This window comes from Adiantum capillus-veneris, chromosome 11, assembly GCF_014529385.1.
Source record: "Adiantum capillus-veneris isolate H3 chromosome 11, ASM1452938v2, whole genome shotgun sequence".
Taxonomy (NCBI): domain Eukaryota; kingdom Viridiplantae; phylum Streptophyta; class Polypodiopsida; order Polypodiales; family Pteridaceae; genus Adiantum; species Adiantum capillus-veneris.
In genome coordinates this window covers 80364058-80383281 of record NC_140941.1, presented here as the reverse complement: position 1 = coordinate 80383281, position 19224 = coordinate 80364058, and the positions used below count along the sequence as shown (strand labels likewise).

General features: G+C 43.6%; 2 protein-coding genes across 3 annotated transcripts in view; both read right to left on the bottom strand.

Moving 5' to 3' along the window:
- Positions 1 to 2168: 2168 nt before the first annotated feature.
- Positions 2169 to 6453, bottom strand: LOC147447527 (molybdate transporter 2-like). Its single transcript, XM_086523632.1, has 6 exons — positions 6436 to 6453; positions 6106 to 6283; positions 5845 to 5908; positions 3694 to 4110; positions 3579 to 3625; positions 2169 to 3490 (listed from the first exon to the last, which is right to left on the bottom strand). The coding sequence occupies exons 1-6, from the start codon at positions 6451 to 6453 to the stop codon at positions 2667 to 2669; spliced, it is 1548 nt and encodes a 515-aa protein (XP_086379758.1). The 3' UTR covers positions 2169 to 2666.
- A 331-nt stretch (positions 6454 to 6784) lies between these two features.
- The window catches only part of LOC147447526 (sodium/hydrogen exchanger 1-like), a 52553-nt gene continuing 40113 nt past the window's right edge, over positions 6785 to 19224 (bottom strand). Inside the window, exons 3-14 of one of the 2 annotated variants that reach the window (XM_086523280.1) lie at positions 14912 to 15009; positions 14717 to 14776; positions 14586 to 14632; positions 14311 to 14505; positions 14182 to 14228; positions 13827 to 13893; positions 13644 to 13744; positions 13454 to 13555; positions 13223 to 13304; positions 7915 to 7977; positions 7741 to 7812; positions 6785 to 7545 (exon numbers count right to left, since the gene is read on the bottom strand). In XM_086523280.1, the coding sequence (XP_086379406.1) occupies positions 7204 to 7545; positions 7741 to 7812; positions 7915 to 7977; positions 13223 to 13304; positions 13454 to 13555; positions 13644 to 13744; positions 13827 to 13893; positions 14182 to 14228; positions 14311 to 14505; positions 14586 to 14632; positions 14717 to 14776; positions 14912 to 15009 (1276 nt within the window). In that variant the 3' untranslated portion in view covers positions 6785 to 7203. Of the gene's footprint in view, positions 7546 to 7740; positions 7813 to 7914; positions 7978 to 13222; positions 13362 to 13453; positions 13556 to 13643; positions 13745 to 13826; positions 13894 to 14181; positions 14229 to 14310; positions 14506 to 14585; positions 14633 to 14716; positions 14777 to 14911; positions 15010 to 19224 lie in introns of both variants that reach the window. The other variant, XM_086523279.1, reaches the window with a different exon arrangement.

The following is a 19224-nucleotide window of genomic DNA, read 5'->3' as shown; positions in this document are numbered from 1 at the left end:
CTCCCCTTGGCGTGTAGACACCCTACACATGTTGTTTTTGCTTGCATGTGGTTGTTATGCATCTACGGTGGGTGGTTTGTTCTAGAAGCTTGTGTTTATGAGGAGAGTTATTGTGATAGACCAAAGACCCATTGGCCGCCCGGTCCCAATGTGAGATTTGCTTGCAGGTTACAGACAAGATCATCACGATTCACCCTTTTTCGATGCACCTTTGATATGGTATCAGCGCCATGACGTGCTCTCGAATTGGATTCGTGATTTGTGCGAGTTTTTGGTGTTGAATTTTGAAGACGAAAAGAGACGGTTTGCTATATTGTTTACATTTTTCATTCATTTGGGGTTGATATCGGCTATACTGAACAGGTTTGAAGATTTTCCTTCTTCTACCTCGACCTAGCCTCATCACATGCCCAAGTTCTCTCATAGGATGGACGGGAGTGATGATTGTGACTTGAATTCGGTCTGTGATGAAGAAGTAGATCATAAGGTAGCTATCGGTGGTGGTGGTGAACCACCTGTCAAACGAGGAATGGGGAGATTAATCCTTCTACTCCGGTGTAGATGATCAACCAATCAAGATACCTACCCTCCCTACCTTTCCCTTGGATCAGCAATTGAATCATGACAACTATGCCATTTGGAAGCGACCATGATGGCAGTCACTTTGATGAATTTAGAAGCTTTGTTTCTAGCAACTTCCAAAATCCGGAGGAATTTGTGGGAGCGAAATTATGGGAGTGTGTCAATGCTTGAATCCGGACTCTCATAATCCTCAATAGCACACCATCAGTCATCAATCACATCCAATTGATGAAGGACACGCGAAGTTGATTTGGGATCGTGTTTCTTCACTATATGATCGAGTTTCTCCAATAAAGTGGATAACCTTAGAGGTGCAATTGAGGACCCTGGATGTGAAGAACTCATCACCCATAAGGGATCACATCAACAAGATGTAGGTGCTTCAGTTTAGAGGACATCGCTATCCAGCTTGTGGCCTAGTTACCTCCTCGGTATACCAATCTCTATTCTTCGTTGATTACTAGTGGCTTGCTGAATACTATTTCTTTGGATGATATTGTTCCAATGGTGTTGGACCAGGATGAACGGTTCAATATGGGAAAGAAGTCAAGCTCTAAATCCTTGACCGGTTCTTCCAACAACAACAACAAGAAGCAGAAGGGTAAGAAGAAAAGCAACAACAAAGAAAAGAAGAGTCATGCTGAAAAGGAAGCCTTGAAGGCGGATCTGGATTGCAATCATCGTGGGGAAAAGGAGGAGGATCAACATTGCAATCATTTTGGCAGAAGTGTTGAAGGTGCTTCGACCTCGACGACGGTGGTGCATTCACTAGCCTTTGATCTTTGTGAGGTCAAAGGGTACCCAATGGAGAACTCACTCTACCGACTCCATGCTTTTTCTTCAACAATCAAGGAGGTGTGATGGATTTTTCCGTTCTTTCTTTACAATGGCCATTGTTGCAATTTTTTTCATAGTTTAGCCAGCATAACTACAAAAGGTGCTTCATATGGATGAACCCACAATCGTGTACATGACAGCATTAACCACCTACCAATTGGAAAACTTGAATGAAGTTAATGATAAAATTGGAATTATATAGAAGCAAAAGGGATACTCATCAGTAGGGCCTTGATTTTGCCAAAGAAAGGAAATCCTTTGAATTTTGAACTTACACATCCCTAAACCCACTAGGAGAATCTACGAGGAGAAGCCAATTTTCCAAGCTACTCATCCACTCAAGAGTTTCCTAATTGAGAAGTTTGATATTCACTAAGGGCTTCAAGGACTAAGAAACCTGAAAGAACCAGGCTTTTGTAATTTTTATTTGAGGGAATTTCCATACAGTTCAAAGGCATTTCACTAATTTTCCCTGAATCAAAGCCCAATAAGATGTTAACTTTGAAAGAGCCCAATACGTGACACAGTGTCTTATGCTTAGTTGAATGGAATTACAAGGAAAACTAAAAGACAAGTAGTAGTTAATTTGTCAACTAAATCTTGCTCCACCTGTAATTAGGATTGCCTATGTTCACTATGATAGTTACCATGAGAATATACAAGGAGTCTCGTATTAAGCTAGCTTCAATGCTTTGAAGAACCTCTAAATGGTTAAGACAATTGGCTTGATTTTGTTATATTGTTTGAGAAAAGCAAAACATGATGTTCCACCATGGATTATATCAAAATTTACAAAGCCGCAACTTCTGTGAAGATGAGTCGGTGCTACATACTACATAGAATCTCAACCCAAGCTAGTGGTCATGGACAGCATTATATCATCTCTTGGACAACGGTCGGGTGCACCCAAATGTATCCCCCTTGAGTCCATAGACCCTCTGAGGGATTTCCATAATACCCCCCTTGAATGCACGCCATGTAGTAGTTTTACATACAGTTAACGGACTGAGACTTAAATCTACAGCTTCACCAATTCTGAATACTATACAAGCGTTTTACTAATATCCAATTCCTGTCCATCCTTACAAGAGACAGACTGCCGCCGCCGTTGCATCCGCTGGACCATTCATTACATGCATCTCTGTGGCATGCATTTGCACGCACAGAAAATTGTCTTGATCCACCACGTCATCCAGAAATATAAACCACTCACTCAAACATTTACACCATTGGTTTTCAGCGATAGCTCAGTAGGGCCTAGCAGGGCATGCTTGATATTCTGCTGGTGCTTGCGGGCTACGGGCCAAAAGGGTATCTCTGAACATGCTCCACCACAGAGAATAGTGCACCCCCCTAAGTTTCAATATTACATAGATCATGATGCTGCATACAAAGCCCAATGCAGCATTGGAGCCGAAGGTGGCCACCGTGCACACAAGCATCACAAAAGCATCGAGCCGGTTGTTTTGATCTCTACATGCCATTGCAAGCTCTACACCTGAAAAGAGAAGTAATACACCCAGTAGTCCAATTGGAAATTCGGAGAGTATTTCCACCAAAGAGCTTCCCACTAACAAGCTCACTACTATCTTCGCAGTGCCTAAAATTACAACGGCGGCACCACTTGTTGCGCCAAACCTGCATTGCCCTGCTAGCCCCCCAGCACCATGGCACACTGGCATAGCCCCAAACCAGCAGCCCACCAAATTCATGACCCCGACACTTGTTGAAACTGCCGTCGGTGAAACTAGCTTGTCAGGAAACAAGTCGGCAGAAAGCTTACACACAGCAATGACAGAATTTAGGATAGACAAGGGCAATTGAGGAATTGAGCCCCGGACAAATCCAGTCTTCCAATCACTCCATGAGATCACTAAAACCTGTGGTGTTGACGGGCCCAATGTAAGGCTACTCCAAATGCTAGGTTTCTGAATGAATGCAAGAATGACACCAGCCAAGAACACCATAAGCGCAGTGGGTAGAGCCTCCACTTTACGCATCCAAGATGACTCTGTCCTTTCTGTCTCCTGAGAAGTTTCCACATCAAGTTCAATGTCTTCTATGTTGCCAACTGCATTCGACGATGGCATCGGCTGTTGAACATAACTATCCCCGGATCCAGTAACAACAATGATAAACAGAAGAGCAATAAGGCTTACCAGCATGCCATCTAGCCCTAACCAAGGGCGGTCCCCACTGCTTGATCCTGTGGATAAGTTTTGCTCATACAGAAAATATTTCACCGCAGTCTTGCCGAAGCTGATTCCTTGAGACAGCTGAATACCACGCACGACAGGCATGGGCAGGATGCGTTGAACGTAAGCCATAAGGCCAGTGATGCCGAGGATGAAGAGGATGCCGGCAGTGCAAAGGCCCGCAGCTGCTATCTGCGTGAGAGAGAGGGGATTGGACTCCGAGATGGCGACAGCAGCTATGGATTTCATGGGCTGCACGGGCATGGGGACTCCGAAGAGAAGGCCTGTGGCTATGTTGTAAGCGCCTGTGAAAATGAGAGTAGTGCCCAGATCAAGCCCGTTGACAATAGTGAGGGCAATGGCGATGGGAATGAAGGTGCCCAGATCGCCCAAAGCCCCGCTCACCTCTGCCCAGAAGACCTTGTACCGTAAACTGGAGCGCAAATGTGCTGCCGATTGCCCATAACAGCCAGCCATAGCCGTCGCCATGGTCTCCCTAATCAAGCCTCCAGGTTTTAAACAAACAGGTTGCGCCCGTGTGAGTGGGGGGAGTGGGGGGATTGGGAGACACCGAGTCGCACCCAACATCACTGCAGCGCAAAAAAGACCAGGGCATAAAAAACCAACGAAAATGCTTCCTCGCCATTGGCTCCAGCTACCCTGCGATCAAGGAGAGAAGAATTCTCCCGTAACCCTCGCTTATTTTTCACAGTGACAGTGGGGCTATTGGGTGCATTCGGTTTTCGCGCAGAAGTTTTAGAAATTTCTGAAAATGGTGAATATGCTCACCCTGCGCCCCCCACTCCCGCTGGGTGCGACCCGGCTTTATGGGCCACGAGTTTTTCAATCGCGTCGTCATTGCAGATTCACAAGGTCTTGCCAAGGAATCAGGATAGCTCTCAATGTGCCAGGAATAGTGCATGAATAGGGTAGGTTGAAGTTGCAGTCCTAAAATCAAGCTTTATGTGAGACCTTTGAAGGGATCAACCATATGAACCCATGACAATCACAACTCGAGCAAGATAACTTACCACTATGTTATTGTGCATTGTCGAATTGTAGCGCGGCCATGTGAAATGTGAGTTTAACTCATTCTTGATACGTTTTGAGACATGGGAGTGAATGCTATAGATGCTTTCGGTTTCTGGATGCATAGTCCTGGTCGTTCTTCTTGTATACTTTTTTGGTGTATGAGGGGAGCGGCTGGGTGTGCCCTACCCGACTCCGAAAACAAAACTACAGATGCTTTTAGTGTCACATGTGTGAACGCAGTTGCTATCATGCACATACTTTGGCCATGGTGTTGCTAGGTGTTTCTCACTCAAAACCATGCCTATTTTAATTTGATAATGTATATGTGTCAAGTGTGTCATGGTGGCACACTCGCTTCACCTAGAAAGTTTGATTCACACAATCACTATCCAAAAATAGTAGCTAGCATGCGTAGCTATCAAAGATGTAGAGCTCATGACAAGTGAAAAAATAATGTTAAGCTGAAGGAAACTTTTCCACAAATTTTAGAGTTTTTGGGCTATTTATGTTCAACATGAGTCATTCTTCACTTTAACATGACAAAATAAGGCAAAAATAATAAAAATCCCCCATTTTGAGTCAAACAATGCCACATCAACCATGGTGCCTTCGTTGTATAAGCTAAAGGGGATGCTTGCTTATGGTGGAATATCAACACTTTCACCCTCTTTGAGAAGGGAGACACAGGGCACCACTGTAGTTCCGCCCTATTGCCACCTTGTTTTCTAGTCTGTGAGGGCACCAATTAGGGTTTTCTCTCTTCAAATAATTGTGTGGGCTTGTTTATGGAATTGCTTAAGCTTCTATGAAATCATCGGTGTTGTATCCATTATTGGATGTGGAGGTTACATGGAGTGTGACAAAAATGAGTTTTGAGTTGATTTTGGCCTTGGGCATGAGTGGAGCTCCAATGATTGAACTTAAGGTGTTTTTCTTTGTATTTACTTCTTGAATAAGTTGTGTTTGTTATCAATTAAGCCACGAGCTCCCTTAGTCAAATCCCCGGTGCCTTCTCGATCGTAACGCAAACATCTCGACGTCCTTTTTGGTGGGAGTTCCATTAGCTTCTTGTGTGTGTGTGTGTGTGTGTGTGTGTGTGTGTGTGTGTGTGTGTGTGTGTGTGAGTGTGTGTGTGTGTGAGAGAGAGAGAGAGAGAGAGAGAGAGATAGGATTGGTGAAGCATGAAAGTGGATTGTACCATATGAGACATAAGCTTTTTAAATAGCCTCCAACGGTTGAGAGTTCGGCCCGCCCCGCCCCGCCTGCACGTCCAAAGGATGGGTCACGCACTCGTCATCTAACTTGTAGGCGAGCACAAACCTCTTAAACACAATGTTCCATCCACCAAAAATCAGAGATTGGCGCATCACCGCGGCAATCGGGTAAGATACAGCCTCCATGCCAAAGTCCCCAAAGGGGTAGGGGGGGGGCAATTTCTTTCCAGAATGAATGTACCCACCTAGGATCTCGTTGAAGCTTTGGGTAAGTCCAGCAATACCAACTTTGCATTCCATATATAGCCATCGCTCACAGACCTTGCACAATTCACCAGAGCATAAATAGATAGCATCATCCGATGGGTGGAGAAGACATGCTATATGAAAGGAATCCGATTCATGAAAATGTGCATCACACAACTACTGGTTATATGCCATTCTTTGGATGCAAAAACAATGCATGCTCTGAAGTTACTAAAGACTCGGGATTGTTTGTTCAAATAACACATGGCAGAAGCTGGAGGGGAGGGGAAGCAAGCAATTTGAGCAACATGTGCAACGGAAGAGCAGACCCGACTCTCAACCTCCATCTCACAAAGCGGATCGATCCTGTATCAAACCCATAGCCCTTTGCTCCTTCACACCTTCGTCCTTATGTGGGTAGCTCAAGATTACCCTTCTGGATTGCCAAGTTAGATTACAGTGTCATGTATCCATTCCTAACACCAAATATTGATAGTTTCGGCATTGCTTTGATTCTTGTGCCATACATCGACGGCCTCAGCCTTTGCATTGGTTGTGATCTGGAATTCTATCGCAGAAAAATGTGAGCTGATGTCCTGAATTGTTCTACAATGGCTAGGTTCCTCGACTAGAATGAACTTTTCCCTGGCAACTCCACCTAAACAGTTCACACTGATATTTGTGATTCCAACAAATTTTTAAACCTTCAATATGAATGTATAAAGTACATATATAGGTCGTCATAAGTGTAGCTCTCACTGGACATGTTTGGCACAATCTGATTGTTGAGTTGGGAAGAGCCATAATACAAGACGAACCATCCATTCTGTGCAAAAAATATTTACATTGCATGTTTCTTCAGGTTGATGAAGTGTTGACAGGACTAAAAATGAAGCTCAAAAACCTGAAGTACCTCCTGCTGCAAAATGCATCAGCAGAATGCCTACCGAACGGCCATTTTTCTGTCAATATTCCATACATGTACACTCCTCGAAACAATTAACTGTACACCTCTATACAACTATCATCATATAGGATATACAAATCATTGAGTGCCATTGATGAACATATTCATTACAAGAGGTAAGAGGTAATGGCTAGCCCTCATGATCGAAGTGATCAGAAGACCGAGAGTCTTGCACCTCTCCATTATGAGATCTGTGAAATGGAAGGACAAAACCCCGGCCTCCAAAGACAGGCCTCATGAAGGAATCATCGAATTTCCTCCACAAATGGTGTACAGTTGAAGACGAACGGTCAAGGACGCGATCCTTCGATGTGGCGTTTGGATGATGTGCTGGCTCACCGTCCTCTAACAAAGAGATGTTCATATCCCCTGAGCTGACTCTGGGAACTTTGGGTGTTTCAGGCTCTAACACATCCGTTATGTGTGGGTGTATAAGCCACCGCAACAAGGGTTTGGTCAATAACCCAAAGACCTGCACAAGCAGAGAATATAAACCAAGAAGAGTACCAGCCTAGTTAGTCACAAGAGAGGAGATGCCAAGCCTTTGACTTGTTGAGCTAGCTATCGAGTTGTTGTGATACCATGCTGAGAAGACAATGAGAGAGAACAACAGAGACATGCTACGAGCTAAATGTATAGTTGCTCTACATATAGCGACACAACTTACCACGGTACTAAACAGTACGACAAGTATGGTGCAGGTAATCATTGTTGCATATATGGCACTGTTCGCCGTGAACTGCCAAAGATATACCACCAAACGTTTGTAAATCACCGCTCACAGCCATTTCAGGATAAGAAAGAAAGCCAAGGGGTCAATCTGGTACATGCAGCAACTTACCTTTTTGTAAGCCAAAGCCATTGAGACTGCTCCTCGCATAAGGCCAGCCCACCAAATAATAATCTGTGATATTCATTCAACAGCAACAATGAATATTAAAATGCCTGCAAGTGAATCATCCAGTAAATTGCCAACACTGTGTTCTCTTTGGTCGCATCTCTTTAGAAGAGGTTTTTTCCCCTGTCCGTGTTTAGTTTTTTACAGAGTCGTGAAAAACGTTTGCTCATTGTTGCAATGCAGTGAGTATACTTTCAATATTTTTACTTTTGTAATATTCAAGATAATTGATAGTGAGTTAAATGGAAGTGGAGAGCTTGATTATTTGGCTTAGTGATTAACTGTTTTGTTAATTAGCTCTGCTCAATATTTTTTCTCTTCCAGCTATTTCGGCACATCTCCCACATCAACATAGAAAACTCATGACATTGTGAATTTTTGAAGTCAGTGGCCAGCTCAACCTTTAAGTCACCTCATTTCTCGGTTCCATTACGATAATACCAAAGAGCACACAACTGACCTGGAGATAGATAGATATAGTTATGGGAAACAAGAACAAAAATGGAAAACGGAAACAGTAAAAATTTGGAATTTTGAGGAGTTTCTAGTAAGTATAGGGAGTGAGAGGAGTGGAAACGGAAACGGCAGCAGAAACGGACACGAGGAAACAAGTCTTTCCTATTTGAAGACTGGGCTTCACTTCTAGTAGACCACGTCTACATAAGTACCATGGTATGCCTCAGGGTATAGTGAATGACAAGGTTATGAGGATGATGAGCCTGCTTGGAGAGAACTCTGGAAGAACTTGCATACTACTATGAAGTTCTCATCTTCATATCATCCACAGAAAGATGGACAGTGGGATAACTTTGATTTGTGGGATTAGTTCTTGTCAATGGAAGTAACAAATTCGGACAGTCAAGTTTTGTGTATAATAACTTTGCTCAGTGGGATTAGTTCTTGTCAATGGAAGTGACGCCACTGATTTAGTTTACTTACAACACCACTATTTATAGCTCCACTGCCTAGGCACTTTTGAGCCTATCGTTGTGTTATGGGTTGAACCTACCATGTTTGTAGAGAAAAAATGTACAGCAAGAAACCTCTCTTGTTGGAAACTTGTCCTTGATTGGAATGAAACATGCTTGCTTAATACACTTAGCCGTATTAATTGCCATGTCATTATTCCCTGTGCAAACCCTCAAAAGCAAAAAGGTAAAATCCACTGTCAACTCTCCCCAAGTCCGATCTATCTTGGAATCAAAGAGGTTGAAGTAATCTTGTCATCTTTCTGATGGTCATTGCTTACAAACCAAGCAACTCCAAACAAAATCTTTGACATCTTTTCACAAAAAACACTAATCAAAACATGTCTCCACAGCCTCGATAGTGGTTTCGATGCTCCTATGTAATTGCCTTCTTACACAAACAACATGGTACATGGAGCTTTGTTACCGCAACAAATTACTCCCTGACGTAGAGAGTTTAAGGGCTTGCAAAATCCTGATCTGTAGCTTACTAGCCTCCCCTCTCATCCAATTCATGATGATCACTATGGACAAAGCCACGTCGTGTAGCTTTCTGGACAAAGCATCATCTGCTTACCAGATGATGCTTACCAGATGATCACTATGGACAAAGCCACGTCGTGTAGCTTTCTGGACAAAGCATCATCTGCTTACCAGATTCTACTTGCCATCCACAAGCTGTTTGCACAAGTCATTATGACAGCCAGTAAAGGAGAGGACAGGAGATGTGCATGTAGGCAGACACAAGAAGGCAGATTTCCATGCACTTTTGAGAAATCACTAGTCCCCTCTCCATTTACATGCTCCAGAAAAACACTACATCACTCGACCATGAAAACATGGGTATTACCAACGCATGAAAGGAGGAGGAAGACGGCCCTCCACAACGACCATCTTATTGAGGCCCTCCACAAAGACCATCTTTACTCACTTCAGAAACTCAGGTCACTGAACATGCATGGTTACACATGCATGCGCGCGCACACACGTTTTTTTAGTAATGTCAGATTGAATTACCAATGGGAAACCTCAAAACGAGGAAAACCCATAGAAAATATTACAAGCAGTAAATCAGAAACAGTCAAAGTAGAGCTCGTATTGACTAAAGGGGAGCTCGTCCAAGTCATAGGCATAGGCAACTTGAAGAGACTGTCGAAGAGATGTTTTGAAGAAGGAAACATACTTGACTTGAATCTACTGAAACATGAGGAAATTACGTGCTCTCCAAACTAACCATAGCACCTAGAATCTAACCCATCCAAAAATTCAAAAAGTATGCATACGGCCGAAGTAATGGCGGAAGCACTCCAAAAATCTAGAAAAATCGACCAAAATGTATCCCATGGAAACGCGTGCAAAGTGTTGTAGAGATGCAGTCCACAAACTATTGCGTATGAAACACGACCATAATAAATATGGAATATTCTCAATGCCTGCACCACAACGAACACATCGTAGAGAGGCAAATCTTCTAGAGCACAGAAATTTACCAGTTGGGAGAAACCCCAACGATGCATCTCCATATAAACAATCGCTCGATATTGAGCGGATCGAAGAACCAACGTAATGTCAATTGCAGTTTCAATCCTCCGCAACCAATGGCGGAATGGGAGACACGGACTCAACCAGATCCTTAATGGTGTTCCACATGTGCCTCGATGCAAGACTAGAAGCAAGGGGACATCCAGGTATTGTAGCTTCAAATTTACCAAAAACCACATCCCAGTACGAAGGATACCAATGGCCAAAAGCTGGTGTAGAAACCGCATGAGAGCACGGAAACGTAAACATCTACGTCCAGGGCTGTTTTTGCTCAAACAAAGTAGCCTTCCTCGCTGTAACATGAGAACACAAATGTAGAATATTCAGATCACCACAACGCTTTGGAGTACACAACTTATCCATTGCGAGTAATAGCAGGCCCCCTTCTTCTGGGAGCAAGTAGACCAAAAGTGCTCTAAAATCTAAGACATGAAGGCCCGAAGACGACGAGGTGGCCAATGCAACAATGGCAAGAAAAATCGCATATATGCCACTAAAATGGACTGCACTATTATGAATCTTAACTATAGCGGCCAAGTAGACAATTTCCAATGGTGCAATTTAGACCTCAGTTTATTTTCAACCCAATCCAATAATTTGGAATTGTTGACGAACCAAGCCAGCGGGTATCCAAGATGCCTTCAATTTAGAGTGCCAATCCATATGATGAAACGGCAACAATTTAGATTTTTGCAAGTTCACTTGCAGACCTGTAGCCAACCCATAAACATGTAGAGCTTCCATGATACATCGAGCATCCTCAAGTTAATTTCTAGGCCAAAACATAGAGTCAGCCGCATATGCTTGGGGCACAGAATGATCACGAGATGGCAGTTCCAATCCATGTAAATGGCCAAATGCCGTCAAGGAGTTTAGATACAACAACAGAGGATGTGTAGCAATAGCATATAACATAGCACTCAAAGGCCATCCTTGCCTGACCAATCGACCAAGATCCCATGAACGTGTCAGCTCACCATCAATTATTTCGGCAGATTGACTATGCTCAAAGAAAATAAACCACTAGACGCATTCTCGACCCAAAGCCCAAAGCCGTCAGGATTTGTGCAATGAAGTCCCAATGAACCGTGTCAAATGCTTTCTCTATATCAACCTGCATGATAAGTACATCTTGTCCAGAATAATTTGCATACTCAATTCCAATGAAAGCATTGGAAATATTATCGTCGACGAGGGATAAATCCATACCGAGCCGGAGAGAACAAATTATCTTTAATGCATGTAGCTATCATTTTCCACAACAGTTTGCAAATGACCGGCATAAGCATGATAGGATGCCAATGTATGAAGGATTCACAAAGTGCTTGCTTGGGCAACAATTTCACCAGTCCTCCTTTCCATGATTACGGCAAAGATTGTGTAGTCCATGCATGATTTATCATGAAAAGCAGAGACTGCTTAAGGGGCTCTCATAAGCGGAAGAAAAATTCAACCGTAAGACCGTCCCATCCAAGTGAGTTCCAATGACCAAGATGTAACAAACTATTATGCAATTCGGCTTCAGTAAAACTGGCCTCAAGGGTAACTACATCATTCATTGTCAATATAGGATGTACCTGTGACAACAATAGTTGTCTGGCTTGCAAAACCTCACTTGAGGAAGCATTAGGAGTGGCAAATATCTGTTGAAAATAATCCACCATGGAATTTGCCATATGAATTTATTGATCGTCCATTGCGCAATATCGTCCTTGACCCTTTTGATAGTGACAGATTGCCGTGAGTGGTGCAAATGCTTAGAGAACTATTTTGACAAACAAGCTTTATCCATGAAAGCATACTGTCTCGATCTAACCTTTCATTTTAAAAGTATCCTCCTGTTATTATGCATCAAAGAGGCTTTGGCTGCACATAACTCCTCTTGTTTCGAATCAGTAAGCCGTCTAGTATCTGCAAGACTTTCTAAAGCTTGACAAGTTGCCTTATCTTCATGCACTTTATCTCTTAGCTAATACATGTACCAAACCATAATCCTTTATGACTCCCTAGATCCGCATGACAAAACGATACCAAGCCACATCCACATCGATAAACATATGAGAGACAAGTGGAGGAATCACCGCTTCAATCAAGCTTTGGAAGGCTTTGTGTGAAAGATAAGCATTATTAATATGCAACAACCGCTTGCGAGGAAGTGGGGAATCTGCAGCCAATGCCTCAAAACGGACCAAGAGCGAGAGAGGAAAATGATCAGATAGAGTAAAGGAACGATAAATCCTCATATCACATGCAAACATACCATATTGCGGAGTGCCCAACACATACCAACGATCCAATCGTGCTCTATATCCAGAGTATCATGAGTAAAAATATAACCCCGCTCTGGAGAGTGAGTAATGGCCCACAGATCCAAAGCACCTGTATTACTGACCATAGCATCCCAAGAGGAACGCTCTGAGCTCAACATATGCGAATGACCAGCCGTATTGACCGTGTTTGCAAGTGTATTATTAAAATCCCCGCACCAAAAAGTATGTGAACGCCAGGGGTATTTTGCCAAAGATGACTTCTGCGCGCGCACACACAATTCAGTCAGCCATGTACATCTACTCACTAGCTTGGGTCTTGGCTCTAGAACAGCTTTCTGTGTGACTTGGAGACGGAGGAAAAAATTGTACTTGAAACAACACAGAGGAGCACTACACAAGTTGATGCAGAAAAAGTGTAACCATTATCGTGTGCAAGCAAATCCAGTAAAGCATTGTGAACTTCAGTAATACCTGTTGGCGAAAACTTATTTCAGTGCCAACACCGCGTCTTGCCAAGTTCGAGGCAGCAGATAGAGGGATCACAAATGCTGCTCTGCCAACAAGAACCAAGGCAATCAAAGTTGCACACAATCCAATCGATGTTGAGATACTGCATACAAAAATTGAAACACATTTAAACCTTCACTAGGAAGACAGGAAAACAGCAGTCGCATGACAAGGAAGTCTATTTTGTTTGCATACCTTACTTCAGTCATGTCCCATTTGTCTTTGTCTAGTGCATCCATGCCAACATACAAAAAAATGAATGTCTCTGCAATGAAAGACAATGTCGCAAAGGTGTGCCTGAAAGCAGCAGCAGAGACAATAAAAGCTCAGTAAACTCTATGAATACGCATCTTCAAGATTGTGCCAATAAGGTAAATTCTCACACCTTGTTGTTATTCTTGAGCTCTCTGTCACATTATGCCATGTATAATGAGACATGACAATTCCACAAAAGAAGACAGTAAGAATACCACTCAAGTACAGCAACTGCATATGCAAGTCCACAGTCCAACAAGTCATTAAGGCTTAATTACAGGTGAGCGAGCTGTTCCAAAAGAAGTTCCTTCACCTCAGCAAGAATGTAAGAAAGGTAAGCCATTAATATCATGACAGCAATTTCACGATCCGTAGAATGTCTGGGAGATCAGAATCAAATAAGCATAGAAAACTTCAGTAGTTTCGCTAAGAAAGGCCAGCCTTCAAAACTTTAACAAGCTATTTGAGACTATTATTTCCCTCTTCATCCATTTTAGATAGCATTATTTAAGAAAGTTGAGGTGATCTCCAAGGCAACAATAAGAACTTGAGATGCTGAAGACAATTAACTTCGAATTTTCAAAGTATTGCAAAAACAATGCACACTGAGATGTAAGCAGTCACATGCAGAAACAAAGCAAAAGGGAGCATGTAAAAAAATTTCCAACCTTCCAAAGTAAAGCTTCTTAATCACATAGGCACTCAGCAGTCCTACCTGCAGATAGAAATAGTAGCAGTTAGAAAAACAACATTTGGAGACCAGATCTGTGGTTACCAGACAAAGATGAGAAACGTACCGCGATACCCAAAAGTGTACTCGTCAAGAAGAGATAAATGAACTCCCCCAAGATCTGCAAGATTGCTAAAGCATCCACCTCACTGAGATCAAGATTTTCGACTGCTCTGTACAGTACCACGGAGGTAGCATCATTCACTACACCTTCACCAAAAACCAGACTGTAAAGAAGAGGTGTTTCATCTTGATTAAGAACCTGCAGCCAGTCAAGGGATATTCAGAATTTACACAATGCCAAATATTTTAAACATGTAGGCACACATATGAAAAAGTTACCTGCAGAGTGCAGACGGAGTCTGTTGCTGAAAATATAACCCCAAGAGCTGTGATACAGAAAACAAACTTTGCCTTAAAATCTCCAATTAACAATCACTAGAGGAGATAACATACAATGTACATGGGCATACCCAAAAAATCTCTAATTCCTAACCCTTCTAGATTGAAAAGGGGGAATATAAGCCCACTTCCTGCGGTTCAGGATGCAAACCAAACATAAATTTAGTGTACAAATTACGCATAAAACATAAACAATACAGGCCCAAATCCATTGCACTCTCTTGTGAACATGGAAAAAAGCTTCCATGAAATTGTCTTACTCATACCGGCAGCAATTATCCCAAAAGAAATGAAGACACCAATAACTCCAAAAAGAACAATAGCAACGAAATTCCGAAAGAATTGCTTCTTTTTTACTTGAAACCTGCAATCAGCCAAATACAATGGTACTTAGAGCTGCATCAAAGCCAACCTCATAGTAGAGGCTAAACCATTATATACAACGTCAACATAGTAAAATTCTTACGACGGGCCGATAGAAACTAAATTACACTTGCTAGAAATATTTGTTGTGACAACTGTTTTCTTAAAACCCCACATACATTCATGCTCTGTGTCTAGAGGCTAACAGCCTACATAGAGAACCACGTGGACTTATGCTGCACTTTTTGTTTCCAACTGAACTGCATGCAAGCTAAAGAGAGAGAGTCACTGGTTCCTAAGCGCTTATCATGCACAGCAACTAAGTGGCCAGTTGATACACTCCTTTAGTTAAATAGGCTACATCCAAGATGAAGAGAAATTATAGAAATCTCACGGCCTCTTCAGCGCTGTCCTTGTCATGCACAGTGGATGATAAAAAGATACAAAAATCTCCCATCACAATCAAATTCCATTTTACTTGGTCACTTCTAGTTACAGACGAAGGAATGAAAAGAGGAGCACAAGAGAGAGAAGACAAACACAATGTGAGTGGAAGAGAATGAGAAAATGACCCTAGAGCAATAACTCAAAAACGTTGTGCTCATACAATGGAGAACAAAGAATTGAGTGCCAAGGGGTCATGTGTACTGATAAAGTGACCTATGATCTTCAAGAGATGGGGGTGCCCACAGAGAGAGAGAAATGAAATGATATATTAACATCTTCAAAAGGCCAAAATGACCTATGAGACCATCAGATACAAAGTGGTGAATCTAATACAATGTCTGAAGTACAAGTACAAAAAGTACTGAAAGTAAAAATGAAAACTGAAATGAAGTGTGAAATGTGAAATGTGAAAATGTAGAATAGGCCCTCAATGACAATCTGGGTGTCGTGCTAGAATGCCTCTGATCCTCTGCTGGAGTCTCCGTCGTTGTAGTGTGCTCCTGTGTCTCGGTCGTGGTCGTCTCGATCTCCCGAGCTCAATTGCCCTGTCTGTGCTGGTGGTTGGTCTCTTGGCTCCCTCGATCCAAAGAAATCTGTGATCTGTCTCTGCGACTGTCGTACTCCATGTCTCCCCAACAGACTGTCTCTATGTCGGTGTAGCTCAAGTAGATATAAGCCAAGGCATCTCTGGTCCTGATACCTCATGACTCTATCTAGGGGTCCAAAACCCTCCCTGAATAAGCAATGGAAGCGCCCTCGTATCTCATAATACACAGTGCAGTGGCATATGTAGTGTAGCTCTGTCTCTGGCTCTCTGCCGCATAGTTGACATATCCTAGACTCTGGTGGTATCCATCTGAATCTACCCGTCTCAATCTCCAGCTGGTGTGAGGATGTGCGAATCTAACCAATAGCACATCGCAGACCATGAGATAAATGAGTGTCCATGTAGTTCGGACGAGTCACAAACCCATCCCCTGAAAGTTGGAGAAGGTGCTCTTTGTAGAAAGCCATCTTCGTGCCCAACTCCTGTATCGGCTCTACCCATGTCCTCCTGGTGTCCAACTATATAAGATCCTGACGAATGAGTCTAGTGATCTCCGTCCGTGTGACTGGCAGGGAGGGTGCATCCAGGGAATACTGAAAGAGAGAGAGAGAGAGAGAGAGAGAGAGAGAGAGAGAGAGAGAGAGATGAAATGAAATGTTATATTAACGTCTTCAAAAGGCCAAAATGACCTATGAGACCAAAAAGTTACAATTGGTGAATCTGATACCATGTCTTAGTACGGAAATTACAAAGTTACAAAGAACTAACACTAAAAATACTAAGGAGAAAGAAAATGGGGCGGGGGGGGGGTCCTCCATGGTCAGTACTCTGGTTGGGCGTCTTGCATGTCGAGCTACAGTGATCTGTATCTTCAGTTGCAGCCTTCGTCAATAGTGGGAGACCCCCGAGGTCGTGGGCGTCTGGATCTGCCAAGCTCAGTGGCTCGGTCAAGCAGCGTACCTCTAGTATGAGTAGGCTCTGAGATCTATTGTAATGACTGTTCCGTTGACTCTCCTCTGGTTGGTGTAAAGAAATCTTTGATTCGTCTCTGAGACTGTCTTTCCCCTGATGTCCTCAGCAAGCTCTCCATAAGTCTGTGTAGCTCTAGCAGAAACAATCCAGAACACCTCTAATCCTTGTATCTCATGACTCTAGAAAAAGGTCCGAAACATTCTCTGAACAGACAGTGGAAGCGGCCCCGTATCTCATAGTATGCCGGGCAATGACGTGTAGTGCAGTTCTGTCTCTGGCTCTAAGTTACATAGGTGACATATCCTGGCCCCTGCTGGCACCCCTCGAAATCGACCAGGGGATGATGTGAGGATGTGCGTATCTGTCCAATAGCGCATCTTATCCCATGAAATAAGTGTGTATCCATGTATGCAGGCCTAGTCGCAAAGCCGTCCTCCGTGAGTTGGAGAAGATGCTCTCTGTAGAAGGCCATCTTCGTGCCCAACTCCTGTGTCGGCTGTATCCATGTGCTCTTGGTATCTTGCTGAATCAGATCCTGACGTATGAGTCTGGTGATCTCTGTCAATGTGAGAGACAGGGAGGGTGCATCTAGGGAGTATTGAAGTGGAGGTAATCTATCCATGTTGAGACCATGCGACTGAAACCATGCTGTCATAGGCCTTACCAACATGCTGTATCACCTTGTAGAGCTAGTTGTCGAGATGACTCCAGGGCAAGCCGAGCGTATCTGTCCCTAGGAAGATCCCAGAGACCGTGCATAAAGGATATTGATCTAGTCAATGCCTCCACCACGAGGGGGGGCGGCTAGCTTGGCTCAGATAATCTCATGTAATATTGAGGCCTTAGCCCAAATCATCCGAGCGATCATAGAGACCAAAGGCCTCTCCATACATCTCCATCTATCTGTGTTTCCAGATCTCCCATGGTGGTCTACTGAGGGTCCCCATACATGAACTCCATAGAGCATAGCTGGAGTCACACTAGTGTCAAAAAGCCACCTTTGTTCGCGGTTCCTGAAACTGAACCTGCAAACACATCCTCTCCAGTCCTCCCAAAGCTGCATATGCTCTCGTCAGTCTAGCCTCTGATGCTCTCCTTAGTGAAAACACCGGTCCACCGAAGACTACCCCAAGATAAGTATATGCATTTGTGTACTCCACAGTCTCCAGGCCATACGTAAATGTGGGTGCCGACCTCTTGCCCCACTCTGGTGTGGTGTTGAACACCATAACCCCGGTTTTCCCCAGATTGACAGACAATCCATTGTCACGAGCAAATGTATGGAGAGCATCCAAATGACGCTGCATCCCCTCTGGAGAGTCAAAAATCAGCACAATATCATCAGCACATAGTAACAGCGGAATCCATGTCCCTGGTAGCTGAGCCCCCCTAACGCTCTACATAGTGCGAAAACTCATCCACATACATCCCAAAAAGAGTCGGGGATAGGGGGCATCCCTGCTTTACTCCAATAGTGGAGTGGACCATGTCAGACATTCCCTCAATGGTGCGTACCCGCCCCATCACTGTCCTGTATAGAGCCAGAATACCCCATATCAGCTCTGTAGGCACACCCATGTCCTGTAGTCTGCGTATAAGTTTGGCTCTCGGGACTGTGTCAAAAGCTTTGCGGAAATCCACAAAGCTACAATAGATCCTCTTGCCATGGTGTCTACCCTCCTCAATAATAGTTCTAAGTGTCAGAATCTGGTCAAGAGTGGAGAAACCTCTCCTGAAACCTGCTTGCCATGGTGCTCTTATGCCCTCTCGCTCTGCCCATCTACTCCACTCCTGCTCAAGAACGGATGCATACAACCTAGCTAATGTGTGACCAACCATGATGGTGCGATAATTTGCGGGAATCATGGGATCTCTTGACTTGAAAATAGGCACAATCGTAGACATACTCCAAGTCTCCAGGAAGCCTTCATACATGGCTCGATTAAACATCATAGCCAGGAGTTCTGCAAGCATATCTCTGGCATGGATGAAGTGCTCTCCTACCAGACAATCATGATCATGTGCTTTCCTTGTCTTCATCCTGTCAATGGCTTTCCTTACCCTCTCGGCAGTAAAGAAAGAACATGTCTCCGGGCATGTCTCTAGTGGGTCCGGTAGAGGTGGTTGCCCTAATGCTGTGTAGAGCTCCGTGGAGGTGACCGCTGGTGGTGGTGAATGCTCATGGAATAGCCTCCATGCTTCGCCCGAGTCCTAGCCCGAGTCCTAACTTATAAATAACTGATACAGATC